General features: G+C 49.2%; 1 protein-coding gene across 8 annotated transcripts in view; it reads left to right on the top strand.

Annotated features, from left to right (window-relative positions):
• Positions 1-21,023, top strand: part of GBF1 (golgi brefeldin A resistant guanine nucleotide exchange factor 1) — a 137,828-nt gene extending 116,805 nt beyond the window's left edge. For 5 of the 8 annotated variants that reach the window (XM_030807889.1, XM_030807882.1, XM_030807865.1 and 2 more), the window contains 26 exons: positions 398-587; positions 1,179-1,319; positions 1,633-1,721; positions 3,320-3,522; positions 4,271-4,394; positions 4,966-5,091; positions 5,359-5,441; positions 6,099-6,335; positions 6,619-6,712; positions 7,092-7,268; positions 7,594-7,658; positions 7,744-7,867; positions 8,062-8,133; positions 8,272-8,366; positions 8,594-8,747; positions 13,253-13,478; positions 14,166-14,326; positions 14,454-14,694; positions 14,829-15,034; positions 17,419-17,569; positions 17,656-17,786; positions 17,988-18,089; positions 18,383-18,496; positions 18,639-18,819; positions 19,263-19,391; positions 20,182-21,023. In XM_030807889.1, coding sequence (XP_030663749.1) covers positions 398-587; positions 1,179-1,319; positions 1,633-1,721; positions 3,320-3,522; positions 4,271-4,394; positions 4,966-5,091; positions 5,359-5,441; positions 6,099-6,335; positions 6,619-6,712; positions 7,092-7,268; positions 7,594-7,658; positions 7,744-7,867; positions 8,062-8,133; positions 8,272-8,366; positions 8,594-8,747; positions 13,253-13,478; positions 14,166-14,326; positions 14,454-14,694; positions 14,829-15,034; positions 17,419-17,569; positions 17,656-17,786; positions 17,988-18,089; positions 18,383-18,496; positions 18,639-18,819; positions 19,263-19,391; positions 20,182-20,462 — 3,897 coding nt within the window. In that variant the 3' untranslated portion in view covers positions 20,463-21,023. The remainder of the gene's footprint in view (positions 1-397; positions 588-1,178; positions 1,320-1,632; positions 1,722-3,319; positions 3,523-4,270; positions 4,395-4,965; positions 5,092-5,358; positions 5,442-6,098; positions 6,336-6,618; positions 6,713-7,091; positions 7,269-7,593; positions 7,659-7,743; positions 7,868-8,061; positions 8,134-8,271; positions 8,367-8,593; positions 8,748-13,252; positions 13,479-14,165; positions 14,327-14,453; positions 14,695-14,828; positions 15,035-17,418; positions 17,570-17,655; positions 17,787-17,987; positions 18,090-18,382; positions 18,497-18,638; positions 18,820-19,262; positions 19,392-20,181) is intronic. The other 3 variants (XM_030807904.1, XM_030807898.1, XM_030807873.1) reach the window with 1 other exon arrangement.
• The last annotated feature ends 545 nt before the right edge of the window (positions 21,024-21,568 follow it).

Below are 21,568 nucleotides of genomic sequence, written 5' to 3'. Positions count from 1 at the left end.
GATGGAGTCTTGCTCTGTTGCCCAGGCTGGAGTGCAGTGGCACAATCTCAGCTCACTGCAAGCTCCGCCTCCTGGGTTCATGCCATTCTCCTGCCTCAGCCTCCCGAGTAGCTGGGACTACAGGCGCCTGCCACCACGCCCAGTTAATTTTTTGTATTTTTAGTAGAGACAGGTTTCACCGTGTTAGCCAGGATGGTCTCATTCTCCTGACCTCGTGATCCGCCTGCCTTGGCCTCCCAAAGTGCTGGGATTACAGGCGTGAGCCACCACGCCCGGCCAGAAAGGCGTTTTCTAAGGGCAATGTACAAGTTAGAAGAGGTTTTGGAAATTTTAGAAAATGATCAAAGTGTAAAGTGTTCTCCTAACTACAAGTCCAACTGATCTGTTTACTTTCCAGAATGCCTTCCCTGTGTCTGGTCAACTCTATACAACACACCTACTATCTCTTGATGCCCTATTGACAGTGATTGACAGCACCGAGGCCCACTGCCAGGCCAAAGTCCTCAACAGCCTCACCCAGCAAGAGAAGAAGGAGACAGCCAGACCAAGCTGTGAGATAGTAGATGGCACCCGAGAAGCTAGCAATAGTGAGAGGCATTTATTTCTTTGATGAACCCAGGGTTCTATGCTTATCCGTTCTCTACTCTCTGAGTTGTTTTTCCTGTCCCCATGTCACTTCCCCTGGGATGCTCCCAATTCTGTTTCTGGGCTTTGGCAGTTTAAATCACAGGCCAGTCAGGCAGATTAGTAGAACTCATAGCCTTCTCCCTTTTTCCTCCTCCCCACTTTGGTTTTTTACAGAACTATTATTTCTTTATGGCAAGAGAAGAGAACAGAGATTGAAGAATGTAGGATTTCTGTCTCTGAAAGCTCCAGGTCCCACCATCCCTCATCCCCAATATCTGCCTTCACTCTAATTAGTCCTCTCTAGCTCCCCCTTGAAATTTGAGGTTGCAGAAGATCAGGGAAAGTGACTGGGTAATCTCTTCATTAAATTAGAGAATCTAATGTTTGGCTGGGACAGGGACTACTTATTTTGGCTTGGGTTTGTCCTGTTCAGGGCTGGCGCCCGGTGCAGGAACCATGCAGGTCTTCTGGGCTTGGGATTTTATCTGTCCTGCAGCTCTGCTTGGCTTCATACCCTGTAAGTCTTCACGTATCTTCTTCTCTCTTACCAGCTGAGAGAACTGCCAGCGATGGGAAAGCTGTAGGCATGGCCTCAGACATCCCAGGCCTGCATCTGCCAGGTGGAGGGTGGCTGCCACCAGAACATGGGAAACCAGGATGCAGTGATATGGAGGAAGCTGTTGACTCTGGGGGTGGGTACTGGGTGTCCATGACCCTAAACTCCTCACCTGGAGGGCCTGGTGAAGAGCAGAGGGAGGGAGCAGACACCTAGGATAGTAACTAAGCAAGCCTTGGTAGCCCACCTTGCCTTCAGACTCAGAGAGAGGGAAGCAAACATAGGGACCCTTAGTTGATAGGACTTCCAGGGAAGTGGAAGACTGGTGAGGACAAGATTTCTGAGGCTCCTCCTTGAAACTGGGGAGTATATTGGTGACCTTCCAAAAGTCCTTATCTGGGTAAAAAAAGGTCTTACAGATTTTTCTCCTCTCTTCTTCCTACTCCTAGCTGACAAAAAGTTTGCCCGGAAGCCACCTCGATTTTCCTGTCTCCTGCCAGATCCACGGGAACTAATTGAAATTAAAAACAAAAAGAAGGTACATACATATATTCCCCAGCCTCTGTCCACCTCTGTCTGGGTGTCCATTGTTGTAGGGTTTCCATCTCAGAAGATGAAGGAGAGTCTAGCACCTCATTGTACAGCTTCCTGAGGCCAGTCTTTGGGCTTGTTGGGACTTCAGCAACTCCCATTTGAAGCCCTTCCCTTACTCCTAAGCTATGTAGTTGAGCATACCCTATGTATGCCCCTGGGCAAATGCTATACCAATTGAGAGCCAAGTGTCACTAGTGGCAGTGACAGGAGCCTTGGGCATTGGTGTCCTGTGGATCATTGAAGGTTACTGGTCATCTCCAGCTCTTGCATGATGATTGGCAATAAAGGGGAATTGATATTTATTCTGGTGCTTTAGTAAGGTTCAAATAGTAAGGTTCAAATAACTGTTTGTACTTTGGATTTTTTTTTTTTTTTTTTCAGACGGAGTCTCTGTCTGTTGCCCAGGCAGGCTGGAGTGCAGTGGCACGATCTCAGCTCACTGCAACTCCACCTACCGGGTTCAAGCAATTCTCCTGCCTCAGGCTCCCAAGTAACTGGGACTACAGGCACGTGCCACCACGCCCGGCTAATTTTTTGTATTTTTAGTAGATAGAGACGGAGTTTCAGCGTGTTAGCCAGGATGGTCTCGATCTCCTGACCTCGTGATCCGCCCACCTTGGCCTCCCAGAGTGCTGGGATTTACAGGTGTGAGCCACCGTGCCTGGCCTCTACTTTGGGTTTCTTAACACAAAGAAAACCTAACCCTTTCTGGCCGGGCGTGGTGGCTCGCGCCTGTAATCTCAGCACTTTAGGAGATCAAGGCGGGCAGATCACCTGAGGTCAGGAGTTTAAGACTAGCCTGGCTAACACGGTGAAATCCCGTCTCGACTAAAAATACAAAAATTAGCTGGGCATGATGGTGCATGCCTGTAATCCCAGCTACTCGGGAGACTGAGGCAGGAGAATCAGTTGAACCTGGGAGGCGGAGGTTTCAGTGAGCTGAGATCACGCCACTGTGCTCCAGCCTGGGCAACAGAGTGAAACTCCATCTCGGAAAAAGAAAAAAAAAAAACCTAACCCTTTCTTTCTCTCATTGCCAGCTTAAATGACTTAGGTTCATGTATGCCCTTGAGTGCATGGCCATGACTGGACATACAGAAATATAAGTTGCCTCCACAGTTAGTCCACTTTGTCTTTCAAACCCAGGGCATTAAGCTAGGCAACCAAAGAGACTAAGCCAGGCTAAAAACAAGAGGCTGGCTGTCAACAAATGTCAGGGATGGATATAAAACTAGAGAGAAGAATTATCTAGTCTCTTTCTTCTACTTTTTCCCCGATCCTAAGTTAGAGAAGAGGAACTGTTTTATGTATCTTGAGCACTCAGGAAAGGAGTAAAAAAGAGTTTGTAAGCCAATTCAATTAGACATGAAGATGGGGGAAGCTAAGGCCATTATGATCTAGCCTTAGTTCTGTAGTCACTAAGAACCACATCCTAGGAGCTTTTTAGCTGACCAACTGTGGGTGGGCTATGGTGGACTCCAGGCTGGCCTTGTCTAATTTAGAGGCAAAGTAGCTTCTATACCTCTAGTTTTTCTCATGCAGCTGCTAATCACTGGCACAGAGCAGTTCAATCAGAAACCAAAGAAGGGGATTCAGTTTCTGCAAGAGAAAGGCCTCCTCACCATCCCAATGGACAACACAGAGGTTGCTCAGTGGCTCCGAGAGAACCCTCGGCTGGACAAGAAGATGATTGGAGAGTTTGTGAGTGACCGCAAAAACATTGACCTGTTGGAGAGCTTTGTGAGGTGAGGAAGCTGTAAGAAATGTGGGATATAGCCAGGTACGGTGGCTCATGCCTGTAATCCTGACACTTCGGGAGGCTGAGGCAGGCAGATCACTTGAGCTCAGGAGTTCAAGACCAGCCTGGGCAACATGGTGAAACCCTGTCTCTACAAAAAATACAAAAATTAGCTGGGCATGGTGGCATGCACCTGTAGTCTCAGCTGTTCAGGAGGCTGAGGCAGGAAAATCACTTGAGTCTGGGAGTTCGAGGCTGCAGTGAGCTGTGATCATGCCACTGCACTCCAGTCCGGGTGATAGAGTGAGACCTTGGCTCAAAAAAAAAAAAAAGAAAGGTGGGACATGGTTAGTGATCAGTTTAAAGGGACAGAACATCCCTACCTCAAAGCAGTCTCTATAAATTTCTTCTGGAGACCCTAGCCAATGTCCTTCCTCTACCCATCATTTATATCTGTTGGACCTGAAAGGGACTCCAACGAGATAGTTTGGGGAGCCCCCTCCATTCTGCATGGAGTCCATTGCAAAGGGGTAGAGCAGGGTTCCAGGGGGTGAGGGTTCTAGGCAAGAGTCTGTGGATGTGAAAAGTATTAAGGCTAGGGGTTGTGTTAGGGATGAACAGGAGATACTGCCCCTTTGCTAGAGACCTCAGCCTCCTCTCTTCCAGTAAGAGTAGGTTAGGAGGACAGTGACTAAAAGAGCCTGACATGTGCAGCTTACACATTTTCAGCCTCTTCTTCCTTTCTTTCCCTATAGCACCTTCAGTTTTCAGGGTCTGCGACTGGACGAAGCTCTCCGCCTCTACCTGGAAGCCTTCCGTTTGCCTGGGGAAGCACCAGTCATCCAGAGGTTGCTGGAGGCATTCACAGAGCGTTGGATGGTGAGTTTGAGTGTCAGGGGCTGAGCCCAGGATCCAAGGTCAGTTTGACTGAGGGCTGAAGAATCCAGCTGCTGTCTTTTTTTTTTTTTTTTTTTGAGACAGAGTCTCGCTCTGTCACCCAGGCTGGAGTGCAGTAGCGCAGTCTCAGCACACTGCAACCTCCACCCCCCGGGTTCAAGCATTTCTCCTGCCTCAGCCTCCTGAGTAGCTGGGATTTCAGGCACCTGCCACCAAGCCTGGCTAATGTTTGTATTTTTAGTAGAGATGGGTTTTGCCATGTTCGTCAGGCTGGTCTCGAACTCCTGATCTCGTGTGATCCGCCCACCTCGACCTCCCTGAGTGCTGGGATTACAAGTGTGAACCACTGCATCCAGCCTGCTGTCTTTTAAAAAGGCAGAGAGCAAAATTAATGACCTTTCCACGAAGAGATCAGCTTCTGTTAAGGAGTTGGCAAGAGGCTGGCCACCTTCTGGATGGTACCTCTCCTCTGTACTAGCACTGACCAGTGGGTTCTGAGGGTTTAATTGGCCAGAGAAGGGCATTGACACAGGCGGGATCTTTGCTTTTTCAGAATTGTAATGGCTCCCCATTTGCCAATAGCGATGCCTGCTTTTCCCTGGCCTATGCTGTCATCATGCTTAATACTGACCAGCACAACCACAATGTTCGTAAACAGAATGCACCCATGACCCTGGAGGTAAGCTTGGGTCCCAGTCAAGGCAAAGAAGACCCAGCACAGCTTTGGAGGTAGCAGGAAGGACATAGGATTTCCGGTGGGCATGATGGATGCGGTTCTGTCCAAGGGAATCAGGAAGGGCTGGCCAACCTAGAAAAGGGACTGGGGTGGGGAAGTGGGTTTTTTCACTTACTTTTTCCTAAGTCCTATTTACTAAAAACCCAGGAGTTCCTTGGGTGGGGCTTCAGTATTGACACAAGGGGAAAAAACTTACTGGCCTGTCTTTAGGAGTTTCGCAAAAATCTAAAAGGTGTGAACGGAGGCAAGGACTTTGAGCAAGACATCCTGGAGGACATGTACCATGCCATCAAGTGAGTATACATAGAGAATAGTGCCGTATCTCTGTTAAGAAGAAGCACATTGCTTCCTTTCCCAGTTTTTAGAGTCATGTCAGACTGCAGTGACTCACATGCCCTGGATTTAGCCTCGGAACTTAGTTGGGCAGCCCCCTCTCTGCCAACTGTTTCTTCCTTAAAGAAGCCCAAATGATAATGGGACTGTAGTACTCTAAGCCAGGGTCCAAAGTGCTGCTCTTAAGTAGGATATCACGGCCCCATTTTCTGAACTTAAAACAAGTACATTTTCCTGTATAGATTACAAGATGCTGGCTGGTAGAGAACCCAAGATGGGCACTGGAGTGTGAGGCCCAGGTTACAGGTCAGAAATGGGCCACTTAGTTCTTTACTGTAAGTGAGAAAAGGTAGAATTGTTCATTTTATCACACCTAGTAAGAATGTGTGCTCTTACTATAGAACTAAAGGCCTCACTTACAGATAGGGCTTTAAGATTATGGGACACTTCCTTTCTTTCTCCCTGCTCCCACTGGTGGGTGGAACGCAGACCACTGAGCTGCAGTTCTGATGACCTCTCATCAGTGGAGAGTGCTAGTATGGATGAACTCCTAGTCTTGGTTTGGAACTAGTCAGGTTCAAAGCAGTGCAACTGCTCCTTCCCTTACCTCCTGACAGGAATGAGGAAATTGTAATGCCTGAGGAACAGACAGGCTTGGTTCGGGAGAACTATGTGTGGAATGTGCTGCTTCATCGAGGTGCCACCCCTGAGGGCATATTCCTGCGTGTGCCTACTGCCAGCTATGATCTTGACCTCTTCACCATGACCTGGGGCCCCACTATTGCTGCTCTCTCTTATGTCTTTGACAAAAGCCTTGAGGAGACAATCATCCAGAAAGCCATCTCAGGCTTCAGGTAGCCCAGCTTTGGCCTTGGTCTTCACCTCCCCCTACCTCTGTGAGCTAACATGGTTTTCTCCGTGCCTCTCTGACTCCTACTCTTACTTCATTAGAATGGGGTTCCCCCTGAGTTTTTGGAGGGAGGCTGAAGCTTGGGTAAGCTCAGTCTTAAACAGAAACAAAATTAAAAGGTTTCTTCCTGGGACTGACTGGGGAAGAGCCCCATGCAAGCTCAGGGACTGGGAAGGGCTGCTTGGCCTTCCAGTGACTCTGTTTCTGGGATGGGGGTAACATTACAGGAAGTGCGCCATGATCTCCGCCCACTATGGCCTCAGCGATGTGTTTGACAATCTCATCATCTCTCTATGCAAATTCACAGCTCTCAGCAGTGAGGTGAGCAGGTGCAGGAACTGTGTACTTGGAGCTCCAAAGGAGGACCTCTCTTTTAGCCATGGATCTACCCTTATCAACAGACCTGGTTGCCCTCAGCATCTTCCCTCACTGCTCCCACTTGAATATACCAGAGCTTAGGCCATTTCTGTCTTGCACACTCTGGGATGAAACTAGTGTTACTTCATGTAATGGGGATGGGAAAGGAGATACAGTAGTGGGGAAGGCCTTAACTAGGTTAACCCACTCCCACCAGTATTATGGGGGATTGAAGCAGAGCCAACAAAAGGACCCTGAGGGAACCATCATAGGCAGAGACTTAAGAGATTGTCCTTTCCAGACATTAGCTCGGCCTTAAGTCTGTTCTCATCCTCTTTTCCAGTCTATTGAGAACCTGCCCAGTGTATTTGGAAGCAACCCTAAAGCCCATATTGCAGCCAAGACAGTATTCCATTTGGCCCATCGTCATGGTGACATCCTGCGGGAGGGCTGGAAGAATATCATGGAGGCCATGCTGCAGCTCTTCCGAGCCCAGCTACTGCCCAAGGCTATGGTAGAGGTAATTCTTAGTAGGAGACTAGTGACCAATAACAAGGCAAGAGCTTCAACATTGTATGCTGTCTGTACATAGAAGTAAGTGGTTGAGAGTAATGCTGGGCCTGATGCCTGCCATAGCTCAGCAGGAATGCCTCAAATGTAAGACCACAGATCTTGGGGGATAGCTGTTAAAGAAGGCTGGTAGATGCCGTTGCCAGTCACCAATTGGCACAATAGCATAGGGGCAGAAGACTAGAGGAGGAAATCCAGAGAACTTTGGTGGGTGGAGGCAGGGGCACAAATACAAAGGACACATGGAAAGAAATTATTTTGACTTACTTTTCCAGGTAGAAGATTTTGTGGATCCCAATGGCAAGATCTCTCTACAGCGGGAAGAGACACCATCAAACCGGTAAAAGCAGACCAGAGGCTCAGGGGCTTGGGGAGGGAGAGTCAGAACTTTGGGGCTCACCACACCATGTGCCCTTTTTCTACAGAGGAGAGTCAACAGTGCTGAGCTTTGTGAGCTGGCTAACACTGAGTGGTCCTGAGCAGTCTAGTGTGCGGGGCCCATCCACTGAAAACCAAGAGGCCAAGAGAGTGGCCTTAGAGTGTATAAAGGTAACTGCCCATCCACCCCGGTGAGAGAAAGCCTAAACACCTTCCTATTAGACAGATGCTACCCGGTGAACTGAAGAAGAAATCATCCAGGATTTTTAACCAGGGCTGACTCTGCCCTCTCCCCCTGGCTCTTGGGGACATTCTGTTCCCTTCAGCCTTTGTCAAAGACCCCCTCTCTCTTTTGCCCTCTCTAGCAATGTGACCCAGAAAAAATGATCACAGAAAGCAAGTTCCTCCAGCTGGAATCACTACAGGAGCTCATGAAGGTAAAGGATGAAGAAAGGAAACATGGAACAACTGGCTGAATCTGGGAGGCGTGACAGGGACAGTATTATTTCTGTCAGGGCAGGGCCAGTGGTTGGCTTCTTTTCCATGCCTACTTTCCTGCTGCTGTTCCCCTTCAGGCTCTGGTCTCAGTGACACCAGATGAAGAGACATATGATGAGGAAGATGCTGCTTTCTGCCTAGAGATGCTGCTAAGGATTGTGTTGGAGAACAGGTAAGATGAGCATAGTCTTTAGCAGACCCCACGCTGGGCTTGTGCCAAAGGGATGGAAGCCATCTTGCTGAGTGGGCTCTGGGGAACTGTAGACAGCAGGGGAAAAGCTTACTCATCATACCTGTCAACTTAGGATATAATACCAATGAGTCCTGAAAGGCCTAGGGGACCTGTTGCCCAGTGGCCCCTCTGGCTGAGACTATCTTCATTCCTTTATGTCTACACAGGGATCGTGTGGGCTGTGTGTGGCAGACTGTTCGAGACCATCTATACCACCTCTGTGTTCAGGCACAAGATTTCTGCTTCCTTGTGGAGCGGGCAGTGGTGGGGTTGCTACGCCTGGCCATTCGGCTGCTCCGGAGAGAAGAGATCAGTGGTCAGGTAAGCAGAATGCATCTTGGAGAGTGGGCAGGTATGCAAGGGATTAAGGCCACAGTTGTCAATTATGAATATGGCCTGAGACAGAGTACATTTAGTGCCCCATAGCATGAGTCCAGTGACCAACCACAGGACTGGTGCAATCTAGCAGGTGGCATTGGGAGTGAGCCTGGAATGGCCTCAGGCATGGAGCTTGTGCTCTGCACCTCAGCCTCCTATGAATCTGCTCTGTAGGACTGGCCTGCTACTGCCTTATAATAGTCCCAGCCCTGTACCTGGTTCCCTGTCATGCTTATGACCCTCCTGAGATCTCTTTGCTTAACTACAAAAAACAACAAGCATAGAACTAATAAGTGGGTTCAACAAGGTCACAGGATGTGAGATCAATACACAAAAAGTAATTATATCTCTACATGCTAACAATGAACAATATAGAAACTGAAATTTAAAATATAATACCATTTACAAGTGTTCCAAATAAAGTGAAATACTTAATATATAGCTGACAAAACATGTATAAGATTTGTATGCGGAAAACTACAAAACTACAAAATAAATTGAAGATGTAAATAAATGAAGAGGCATACTATGTTCATGGATTGGAAGGCTCAACATAGTAACATTGTCACTTCTCCCCAAATTGATCTGTAAATTCCACATAACTCCTGTAAAAATCCCAGAAAGGTTCTTGTAGACATAGGTAAGCTTATTCTAAAATTTAGATGGAAAGACACAAACTCTAGAATAGCTAGAAAGAATAAAGTGGAAAGAATCACTCTCTTGGGCTGGTTGTAGTGGTTCATGCGTGTAATCTCAGCACTGCGGGAGGCCGCGGCAGGCAGATCACTTGAGGTCAGGAGTTCGAGACCAGCCTGGCCAACATGGTGAAACCCCATCTCTACTGAAAACAAAAATTAGCAGGGTGTGGTGGCACACACCTGTAATCCCAGCTACTTGGGAGGCTAAGGCAGGAGAATCGCATGAACTCAGGAGGCGGAGGTTGCAGTGAGCTGAGATCACGCCACTGCACTCCAGCTGGGCGACAGAGTGAGATTCTGTCTCAAAAAAAAAAAAAAAGAATCTGGTATTAAGACTTACTATCCACTTTGGGAGGCTGAGGCGGGTGGATCACGAGGTCAGGAGATCAAGACCAGCCTGACCAACATGGTGAAACCCCATCTCTACTAAAAATACAAAAATTAGCCGGGTGTGGTGGTGAGTGCCTGATTGCTACTCAGGAGGCTGAGGCAGGAGAATCGCTTGAACCTGGGAGGCGGAGGTTGCAGTGAGCCAAGATTGTGCCATTGCGCTCCAGCCTGGGTGACACAGCGAGACTCCATCTCAAAAAAAAAAAAAAAAAAGACTTACTCTTGGCTGGATGCGGTGGCTCATGCCTGTAATCCCAACACTTTGGGAGGCCAAGGCAGGCGATCACCTGAGGTTGGGAGTTCGAGACCAGCCTGACCAACATGGAGAAAGCTTGTCTCTACTAAAAATACAAAATTAGCCAGGCATGGATGGTGGGGCATGCCTGTAATCCCAGCTACTCAGGAGGCTGAGGCAGGAGAATCACTTGAACCTGGGAGGCAGAGGTTGTAGTAAGCCAAGATCACGCCATTGCACTCCAGCCTGGACAACAAAAGCGAAACTCTGTCTCAAAAAAAAAAAAAAAAAAAACAACTTACTGTATAGCTATAGTAGTCAAGATTATGTGGTGTCGATGGAGGGACAGACACGTAGATCAGTGGAAAAGAATAGAGAGCCCAGAAATGAGCTCAACACAAATATGTTCAGTGGATTTTTTGACCAAGATGTAACAACAATTCAGTGGAGGAGGACTAGCCTTGTCAGTAAGTTGGTGGAGGGATTGAAATCCACAGGAGGAAAAACCAAATGAACCTTGACCTAAACCTCATACCTTACAGGAAAATTAACTCAAATGGATCATAGATTTAAATGTAAAGCTATAAAAACTTTAGAAACAGGAGAAAATCTTCAGGATCTAGAGCTAAGCAAAGAATTTTTAGCATGTTTGGCAATCCCGTGGATCTGTCTCTTGCCTCAACACTGTCTGGATGGAACAGATCCGGGGGAGACTCTCTTTGAAAAAAAATAATTTTTAGACTTGACATTAAAAGCACAGTCTAGAAAAAAAAACTGATAAGTTGGACTACATTAATATTTTTAAAAGTTTTGTTCTATGAGAGCCTATGTGAAGAGGATGAAAAGACAAGCTATAGACGAGGAGCAAATATTTGCAAATCACATATTTGAGGAAAGGTATCTATAATATAAAAACTCTCAAAACACAAGTGATAAAACAATCCAATTATTAATAGAAAATGGACAAAACATAGGAACAGATGTGTTTTGCCAAAGAAGACATACAGATGGCAAATAGGCACATGAAATGAAGATAGCATCATTAACCATCAGAGTACTGCAAACTAAAACCACAATGAGGCTGAACATAGTGGCTCACGCCTATAATCCCAGCACTTTGGGAGGCTGAGGTGGGTGGATCACCTGAGGTCAGGAGTTTGAGCCCAGCCTGGCCAACATGGTGAAACCATGTCTCTACCAATAAATACAAAAATTAGCTGGTCACGCACACCTGTAGTCCCACCTACTGAGGAGATTGAGGTGGGAGGATCGCTTGAACCCAGGAGGTTGCAGTGAGCTGAGATCGTGCCACTGCACTCCAGCCTGGGTGACAGAGCAAGATTCCAAAAAATAAAACCACAATGAGACATCACTACCCACTTTTCAGAATGGCTAAAATAAAAAGTAGTGACAATACCAAATGCTGAAAGGATGTGGAGAAACTGGGTCATTCATATATTGCTAGGTGGGAATGTGAAATGGTACAGCTACTCTGCTGGCAGTTTCTTATAAAATGAAACATATAATTACCATACAACCCAGCAATTGCACCCTTGGGCATTTATCCCAGAAAAGTGAAAGCTTGCTTTCTCATAAAAACCTGTACATGAATGTTTATAGAAGCCTTAGTTGTAATAGCCAAAAACTGGAATCGGCCCAGATGACTTTCAATAGGTGAATAAACTGTGGTACATACATACCATGGAATACTATTCAGCAATTTAAAGCAACAGACATCTCCAGGGAACTATGCTGAGTGAAAGAAAAGCCAATCTAAAAAGGTTATATAATTCCACTTATATAACATTTTTGAAATGACTGACAGAACTTTAGAATTTGAAGACAGGCTGGGCGCAGTGGCTCACACCTATAATCCTAGCACTTTGGGAAACTGAGGCTGGTGAATCACTTGAGGTCAGGAGTTCGAGACCAGCCTGGCCGACATGGTGAAACCCCATCTCTACTAAAAATACAAAAATTAGCCAGGCGTGGTGGCTCACACCTGTAATCCCATCTACTTGGGAGGCTGAGGCAGGAGAATCACTTGAACATGGGAAGCAGAGGTTGCAGTGAGCTGAGATCCTGCCTGCACTCTAGCCTGGGCGACAGAGTAAGACTCCATCTCAAAAAAAAAAAAGGAATTTGAAGACAGATTGCTAAGGATTAGGGATGGGGGCAGGAAGGAAGAGGTGGGTGTGGTTATAAAAGGGCAACATGAGCTGGGCATGGTGGTGTGTGCCTGTAGTTCCAGCTACTCTGGAGGCTGAGACAGGAAGATCACTTGCGCCTGGGAGTTTGAGGCTGCTGTGAGCTATGATCATACCACTGCACTCCAGCCTGGGTGACAGAGCAAAACCTGTCTCTAAAAAAAGAAAAAGGCAAAATGAGGGATACTGTTGTGGTAGAACTGTTCAATATGTTGTTTTGTGGTGGATACACAAACCTACACAGGTAATAAAATTGTATAGAAATTAATACACACAAAAATGCAAGTAAAACAGGAAATCTGAATAAGATCAGAGAGTATCTTGATTATGATATTATACTATAGTTTTGCATAATGTTACCATTGGGATAAACTGGGCAAAGTGTATAAGGGACCTTTTTGTATTATTTCTTTACAACTGCATATGAACCTATAATTTTCTCAATAAAAATTTGTATTTGAGGCTGGGTGCAGTGGCTCATGCCTATAATCCCAGCACTTCAGGAGGCTGAGACGGGAAGATCGCTTGAGCCTGGGAGTTCAAGACCAGCCTGGGCAACATAGTGAGACCCCATCTCTCCAAAAAAGAAAAAAAAATTAGCCGGGTGTGGTCACATGCACCTGTAGTCCCAGCTACTCCACAGACTGAGGCAGGAGGATGACTTGAGCCCAGGAGTTTCAGGTTGCAGTGAGCTGTGATTGTGCTACTGTGTTCCAGCCTGGGAGACAGACCAAGACCCTGTCTCAAATAATATAATTAATGTATTTCTATTTGAAAAAAAAAAAAAAAGACCAGAGCAGTATCCTAAATTGGGTCCTAGCCAAACTGTCTTCACTGGCCTAAGGAGACTGGTGGGAAAGAAAACTAGACAGGAAGCTGTGTGCCCACTCCCCGCTTCCTACCCTAACCTCACTCCAGGTGCTGCTCTCTCTACGCATTTTGCTACTGATGAAACCCAGTGTGCTATCCCGAGTCAGCCACCAGGTTGCATATGGGCTCCATGAACTCCTGAAGACCAACGCAGCCAACATCCACTCAGGTGATGACTGGGCCACACTCTTCACGCTGCTGGAGTGCATCGGCTCAGGTGTGAAGCCTCCAGCTGCTCTGCAGGCCACAGCCAGAGCAGATGCACCTGATGCTGGTAAGCCCTTTCCCAGGGAGACTCAGGCTGGCAGATAAACAGTTACACCCCAGGAGCTGGGACAGGAAAACAAAACACAGGTTACTGTGTTCAGCAGATTAAACAGCCCTGGCTTCTGCCATCGTTTCCAGAGCTTCCAGTGCCCGCTGGCCAGTACCCATAAGTTAAATAGCATGAGGGCAAATAAGCAATGCAGACAGCTGTAAAGCCAGGCTTTCTACTGTCCTGAGGACTGAGTTGTCCTGAGGACCATTTCCCAGTTTCTGTTTCTGAGCTGTCCTGAGGACTGTTTTCCCAGAATTCTGGGAAAACAGAATTCTGTGAGCAGACTTTATATCACGAAATCGATATATCACTAAATCCCAGAAACTGGGAAAACAGTCCTCAGGACAGTAGAAAGCCTGGCCTCATAGCCTTCTGCATTGCCTATTTGTCCTTGCCAGCACTCCCTAGAGTTGTGCTACCGCTGCCACTAGATGCCATCAGGAGCCCAGATTAGCCTGCCACCCTATTTGGTCAACAGAGAAGCTGTTCCGGCCATCCTTTGGCCCTCTGGTGACAGAAATTAAACTATGCCAGAGAGAGGGGAGGCCAGGCCTCAGCATCTTTTTTCTGAGAGCCTGATTTATCCCTCATCCCAGTGCCCCATCCCCACCCTGACTCTGTCCTTCTCCCTGCCTACCATAGGGGCCCAGTCAGACAGTGAGCTCCCATCCTACCATCAGAATGATGTGAGCCTGGATCGAGGGTACACTTCTGACTCAGAGGTCTACACTGACCATGGCAGGCCGGGCAAGATACACCGATCAGCCACAGATGCCGATGTGGTCAACAGTGGTTGGTTAGTGGTGAGTGACGATATGGGCAGCAATTGAGTCTCTCCCGCTTGACCTGTGGGAAGAATTCCTGGTCCTCTGCAAGGACATTCACATAGGGGCCAAGCCTGCGTCCCCAGCTCCTCTGTGTACTTTACAGGTCGGGAAGGATGACATTGATAACTCCAAGCCAGGGCCCAGCCACCCAGGCCCTTCACCCCTGATCAATCAATACAGCCTAACAGTGGGACTGGATTTGGGGCCACATGACACTAAGTCTCTGCTTAAGTGTGTGGAATCGCTGTCCTTCATCGTGCGTGATGCCGCCCACATCACACCTGACAACTTTGAGCTCTGTGTCAAGACTCTCCGGATCTTTGTGGAGGCCAGTCTGAATGGCGGTGGGTCAGGTGATGAGGGGGCAGCTGGGGAGTAGCCATGCAATTATGCAGGGGAGAGGCTGAGAGGGGAGAAAAGGCAGGGCATCTATGCCTATATAGACACGGAAATGTGACCTGAGTCTGGCTCTGCTCAGGATGCAAGTCCCAGGAGAAACGTGGCAAGAGTCACAAATATGACAGCAAAGGGAACCGCTTCAAGAAGAAATCCAAAGAGGGATCAATGCTTCGCCGGCCTCGAACCTCCAGCCAACATGCCTCTCGGGGCGGGCAGAGTGATGATGATGAGGACGAAGGCGTGCCTGCCAGCTACCATACGGTGTCTTTACAGGTCAGTCAGGACGTAAGTATGGCACCCTTTACTTCCTCTCCTCCCCTGCACCTGATACTGGGAGCCTGGGGTGGCCAGGGAAAGCCAGGGCTGAAGGGAAGGGCCCATGTGTGCCAGCCCAGGCCCTGGACCACCATCTTCACAACATTCCCTTACCCAAAACCTTACCTGTAAGTCTTTATTTGCTTAAATTTATTTATTTATTTATTTATTATTTTTTTGAGATGTAGTCTCTCTCTGTCACCCAGGCTGGAGTGCAGTGGCGTGATCTTGGCTCACTGCAACCTCCGCCTCCTGGGTTCAAGCAATTCTCCTGCCTCAGCCTTCCAAGTAGCTAGGACTACAGGCGCGTGCCACCATTCCTGGCTAATTTTTTGTATTTTTAGTAGAAACGGGGTTTCACCATGTTGGCCAGGATGGCCTTGATCTCCTGACCTCGTGATCCACCTGCCTCCCAAAGTGCTGGGATTACAGGTGTAAGCCACTGCACCTGGCCTTTAAATTTATTTTTAAACTAAGATTTACTTATTTTTTGAGTAGGTTCAAAATATACAAAAGGGTAAACTGATAAAACTAAGTTTCCAATCCATTCCTGTCCCCAGCTGCTGAGTTCCCCTCACTAGAGGCAACCACTGTCACCAGTTTCTTGTCTATCCTTCAGAGTTACCCTGTGTCTATTCAAAGGCATATAAAATTAATTCTGTGAGCAGAGTTTATATCACTAAATTGATGGAGAACCAATTGCCTTAAATAGAATAACCATAGAAAAATGACGAAAGTGGCTGAGCGTGGTGTGGCTCATGCCTGTAATCCCAGCACTTTGGGAGGCCGAGGTGGGCAGATCACGAGGTCAGGAGATGGAGACCACCCTGGCTAACACGGTGAAACCCTGCCTCTACTAAAGACAGAAAAAATAGCCAGGCGTGGTGGCAGGCACCTGTAGTCCCAGCTACTTGGGAGGCTGAGGCGGGAGAATGGCGTGAACCCAGGAGGCGGAGCTTGCAGTGAACCGAGATCATGCCACTGCACTCCTGCCTGGGCCACAGAGCAAGATTCCATCTCCAAAAAAAAAAAAGAAAAGAAAAGAAAAATGACGAAAATAAAAATGTATTAAATCTGGCCAGACACTATTGCCCATCAAAGTCTCTGACCCTGAGGTTTTCTGTTTTAAAAATGAGATTAACAGCCAGGTACAGTGGCTCACACCTGTAATTCCAGCACTTTCGGAGGCTGAGGCGGGAGGATCACTTGAGGCCAGGAGTTCGAGACCAGCCTGGGAAAAATAGTGAGACCCTGTCTCTACAAAAATAAAAATGCAAAAATTATCCGGGCATGGTGGCGCACATTATAGTCCCAGCTACTGGGGAGGCTGAGTAGGTGGGAGGATTTCTTGAGCCTAGGAGATCCAGGAGGCAGTGAGCCATGATGGTGCCATGTACTCCAGCCTTGCACAGAGCAAGACCCTGTCTCAAAAAATAAAATAAATAAAATTGGGCCGGGCATGGTATAATCACACCTGTAATCCTAAAACTTTGGGAGGACTATTGCTTGAGCCCAGGAGCTCAAGATCAGCCTGGGCAACATGGCAAAACCCCATCTCTACAAAAATACAAAAAATTAGGCCGGGCGCGGTGGCTCACGCTTGTAATCCCAGCACTTTGGGAGGCCGAGGCGGGCGGATCACGAGGTCAGGAGATCGAGACCACGGTGAAACCCCGTCTCTACTAAAAATACAAAAAATTAGCCGGGCGTGGTGGCGGGCGCCTGTAGTCCCAGCTACTCGGAGAGGCTGAGGCAGGAGAATGGCGTGAACCCGGGAGGCGGAGCTTGCAGTGAGCCGAGATTGCGCCACTGCACTCCAGCCCTGGGCGACAGAGCGAGACTCCGTCTCAAAAAAAAAAAAAAAAAAATTAGCTGGCCGTGGCAGCGCACAGCTGTAGTTTCAGCTACTCAAGGCTGAGGTGGGAGGATCACCTGAGCCCAGGAGTTCGAGGCTGCAGTGAGCCGTGATTGTGCCACTGCACTCCAGCCTGGGTGACAGAGTGAGACCCTGCCTCAAAAAATAAATAACATGAGGCTTTCTCTGTCATCAGCAGCTGTGAAATAGAATCGAAAAGAAAGTACTTCCTCACTGTGAGTCAGGATTGTGAAATACTCAGTCCACACACCTCCTAAGGCTGGCTCTCTCATGAGTAATCTCTGACTTGGAGAGTCCTTTGCAAGGACTGGAACAACCAGGAAGTCAAGTTAAGGGAAAGAATAGCGAGGGGGTGAGGTATGGCATGATTGGTGCTAGGGACACCTTGAGGACTCAGTCAGGGACAGTGAGTGGGGAAGGGGAAAGGGATCCACGAGACCTAACCCCACTCACATCCTGCCCCCTCCTGTGATCCTAGTTGCTAGACCTGATGCACACCCTGCACACGCGGGCAGCCTCTATCTACAGCTCATGGGCGGAGGAGCAACGCCACCTGGAGACAGGTGGCCAGAAGATTGAAGCTGATTCTCGCACCCTCTGGGCCCACTGCTGGTGCCCTTTACTGCAGGGTAAACCAGGAGGGGCAGAGGTAGGGAGTTTGGGGAGCATCAGGATCAAGATGCCTGAAGGATCCTGACCCTGCTCTTGCTCTCAGGTATTGCCTGCCTGTGCTGCGATGCCCGGCGCCAGGTACGGATGCAGGCACTGACCTATCTGCAGCGAGCACTACTTGTACATGATCTGCAAAAGCTAGATGCCCTGGAATGGGAGTCCTGTTTTAACAAGGTGGGACTTCCTGCTGGTCTTAAGATAAAGTTCAAATCCTAAGAAAAGGAAAGCCAGGCAGCCTGAAGAGCCCCTAATGTGAGTCTTCAGCCTGCATCATACCTTCCCTTCAGCTCTATGCCCATCCAGTTCCTGGCTTCCTTGGGGCAAGGCTGCCTAGCTGACCCTCATAGGGAGACATTGTACATTTACCCCCACCAGGTGCTGTTTCCTCTACTTACCAAGCTCTTGGAGAACATCAGCCCTGCAGATGTGGGTGGGATGGAAGAGACCCGGATGAGGGCTTCCACATTGCTCTCTAAGGTACTGCTCACCACCCTATACCCACCCTCTCTCCCATACCTGCCTTTTCCCAAGGAGGGAAGCCAGGGCTTCTGGCAGGACCTAGAGATGCACTGTAGGTGCTCACAACCCCCAGCTATGGACACTAAGCAGGACCTGGGGACCTAAGAGGATTCTGAATCTTAGATCACAGATTCCTCTATCTCTGATCTAAGATTCTCACGCAAGATAGGACAGGCTTAGCCACCCAGCCTCAGAGAGGGGTCCAGAGGCTCCTACAGTCCCCTCAGCTGAAGGGGGCTGGTGGGCCGTAGGTCTTCCTGCAGCACCTGTCTCCACTGCTGTCACTCTCTACCTTTGCGGCCCTCTGGCTCACCATCTTGGACTTCATGGACAAGTACATGCACGCAGGTTCCAGCGACTTACTGGTATGTTCTACCTCAACTCGGCTGCCTGCCTCCTGTCCCACCTGCTGGAAGGACTTGCCCTTTCCCCCTTGGTAGCTACCTCCCTTTACCATACTCCCCCATGCCCTCTTTCCTATTCTCATGGTCCCACTGCCACCTGCAGTCAGAGGCAATCCCTGAGTCTCTGAAGAACATGCTTCTGGTGATGGACACAGCGGAGATTTTCCACAGTGCAGATGCACGGGGAGGCGGCCCCTCGGCCCTCTGGGAGATCACCTGGGAACGCATTGACTGTTTTCTGCCTCACCTACGAGATGAACTCTTCAAGCAGACCGTCATCCAGGGTAGGGGGCTCAGCCCAGCTTTATCAAAAAGAGTCTCCTGCCTGGGCACAATGGCTCACACCTCTAATCCCAGCACTTTGGGAGGCCGAGGTGGGTGGATCACCCGATGGCAGGAATTTGAGACCAGCCTGACCAACATAGTGAAACCCCATGTCTACGAAAAATACAAAAATTAGCCAGGTGTGGTGGTGGGTGCCTGTAGTCCCAGCTACTCAGGAGGCTGAAACAGGAGAATCGCTTGAACCCGGGAAGTGGAGGTTGCAGTGAGCCAAGATCACAGCCTGAGCGACAGAACAAGATTCCATCTCAAAAAAAAAAAGAGTCCCCAAAGCTGAATTTTATTGTCTGTGCCCTGGGTGGGTAGAAAGGCTGTTGGGTAGCTAGGGCTCTGCTGGAGAGAGAAAGCACTAAGAGGTGCCATCTCAATTCTCTACCATCTCCAGACCCCATGCCCATGGAGCCTCATGGCCAAAAGCCTCTCGCCTCAGCCCACCTGACTTCCGCTGCTGGCGACACCAGGTCACCTGGCCATCCACCGCCCCCAGAGATTCCATCTGAGCTGGGGGCCTGTGGTGAGTCTCTCTAGGCTAGCCTGATAGGCACTGAGTAGCAAGCAGGGGGCCTAAGAGGAGGCCCAGGGGGCTGTGGGAATGCTGCTGAGCAGGGTCTGTGAGCCGAGGGAAGGAGGCTGCTAGAGAGAACTGTTGCTGCTCTTCCCATGGGAAATGGCAGGACCATAAGCTATGAGGAACTAGCTGCTTGCAATCTTCAGGCTTGGGAAGAGAAGGTTGGGTCAGGGACTTGAAATGAATTTGCAGAGGTTTCCTTTCAGGGATTCTAGTAGAGAGTAACCTGGTGGCCAGGCGCAGTGGCTCATACCTGTAATCCAGCACTTTAGGAGGCTGAGGCAGGCAGATGACCTGAGGTCAGGAGTTTGAAACCAGCCTGGCCAACATGGTGAAACCTCGCCTGTACCAAAAAAATACAAAAGTTAGCTGGGCGTGGTAGTGCACACCTATAATCCCAGCTACTGGGGAGGCTGAGGTGGAAGGATCATTTGAACCCGGGAGACAGAGCTTGCAGTGAGCTGAGATCATGACACTGCACTCCAGCCTGGGCGACAGAGTGAGACCCTGTCGCAAAAAAAAAAAAAAAAGAGTAGCCTGGCAAAGGAGATAGAAGGTAGATGAACATTGAAATGAGTTTTGAGGGGAGACTCCCAACTTTTTAGACTGGCGGGGGGCTGTGTTGCTTACAGGAACAAGGAGGAACAGAGATTCTATAAGCAGCCAGCTAGGCAATGTGAGAGTTGTCTTGTACCAACAAGGGAATCTGACTGTAGCCACCTTGCTTTCCCTACAGACTTTGAGAAGCCTGAAGGCCCCCGAGCCGCCAGCAGCAGCTCCCCAGGATCACCAGTGGCCTCAAGCCCCAGCAGGCTGAGCCCCACCCCCGATGGGCCTCCACCCTTGGCTCAGCCCCCACTGATCCTGCAGCCCTTGGCCTCCCCACTGCAGGTGGGCGTGCCACCTATGACTCTGCCCATCATCCTCAACCCTGCGCTCATTGAGGCCACCTCACCAGTGCCCCTCCTGGCCACACCCCGCCCCACAGATCCCATACCCACCTCTGAGGTCAACTAAAGCAGGTCACTCAGAGATCAGGACCAGTGCTTCCCACCAGGCTTTCCTTGACCCCACTTCTGGCTGTCCTGCGGGCCACAAGCTCTTCAGGCCAAGTCGGAGCTGTGTTGCTGCCACTTGGATGGGAACCTGAAAAAGAGAACGTTGATAGTCCCAGCTAAGATCCCCAATCAGCTGTGGGACCTTTTTCCTCCTCTGCGCTCCATTCCTGGGGGTTCAGCCTGAGAGTGAACTCAGCTGTCATCTGCAGCCTCCAGCCTGGCAGCTCTGGGGAAGCATCCGTGTGCCAGCCCTGCAGTGCCTGCCCACGGTCAGGCATTGAAAAACTAAGCCCAACCACTCTGCACTTTGTTTCCCACTCCCATTAGCCCTGGGCCACCTCCTCCAGTTCTTCCTCTTTTACTAATTAGTTGGTCAGTTTGGAGCGTTGACTGGTACCATGGAGGGTAGGCAGGTGGGGGCTGGGTGGGGGACTGCCCACAGGAGCATGTACATATGGAAAAACAGAACAACAATGGACTTTTTATGATATAATTAATAAATATCCTAGTACCAGCATCATTGTTTCTCCCTCTGGTGTCCTTCTCGAGCTTGTGGGTCAGGGCACCATGTTATCGGGTGCGCAGGGCTTGGGCTTGGTGTGAGCAGAGGCTGAGCCTACCTAACACCACCACCCCCCTCCCCCACCCCGCCATATGCTAGGCCCGGGGTCAGGATTCCTTCACTGCTGCTGACTCCTGCCCTGCCACAGGGTACACCCTTGTCATCACAGGTGTGCCCAGGGGCTTGGGCAGTGGCTCGGGCAGTTGTCATCTTCCCTAACTGTAACAAGGGAGACACGTGAGACAACCTGGCTTGGGTGAGAGGGAAGAGGAGTGAGGGCTGAGTTGTAGTTATTCAGAAGTCTTCTCTCAGATGAGTCTCACCATCCAAGAGAGCAAAACAGCTCTTGGGGTTTCAAATGAGCCCAAGAGTTCGAGGCTGCAGTGAGCTATGATGATTGTGCCACTGCACTGGAGCCCCCCTCTGTCACCCAGGCTGGAGTGCAGTGGCACAATCGTAGCTCACTGCAGCCTCAGACTCTTGGGTTCAAGCAATCCTCTCAC

The sequence above is a fragment of the Nomascus leucogenys genome, chromosome 3 (assembly GCF_006542625.1).
Source record: "Nomascus leucogenys isolate Asia chromosome 3, Asia_NLE_v1, whole genome shotgun sequence".
Lineage (NCBI taxonomy): Eukaryota > Metazoa > Chordata > Mammalia > Primates > Hylobatidae > Nomascus > Nomascus leucogenys.
The sequence above is the reverse complement of the archived record's forward strand: the minus strand, read 5'-3'. Positions and strand labels throughout refer to the sequence as shown.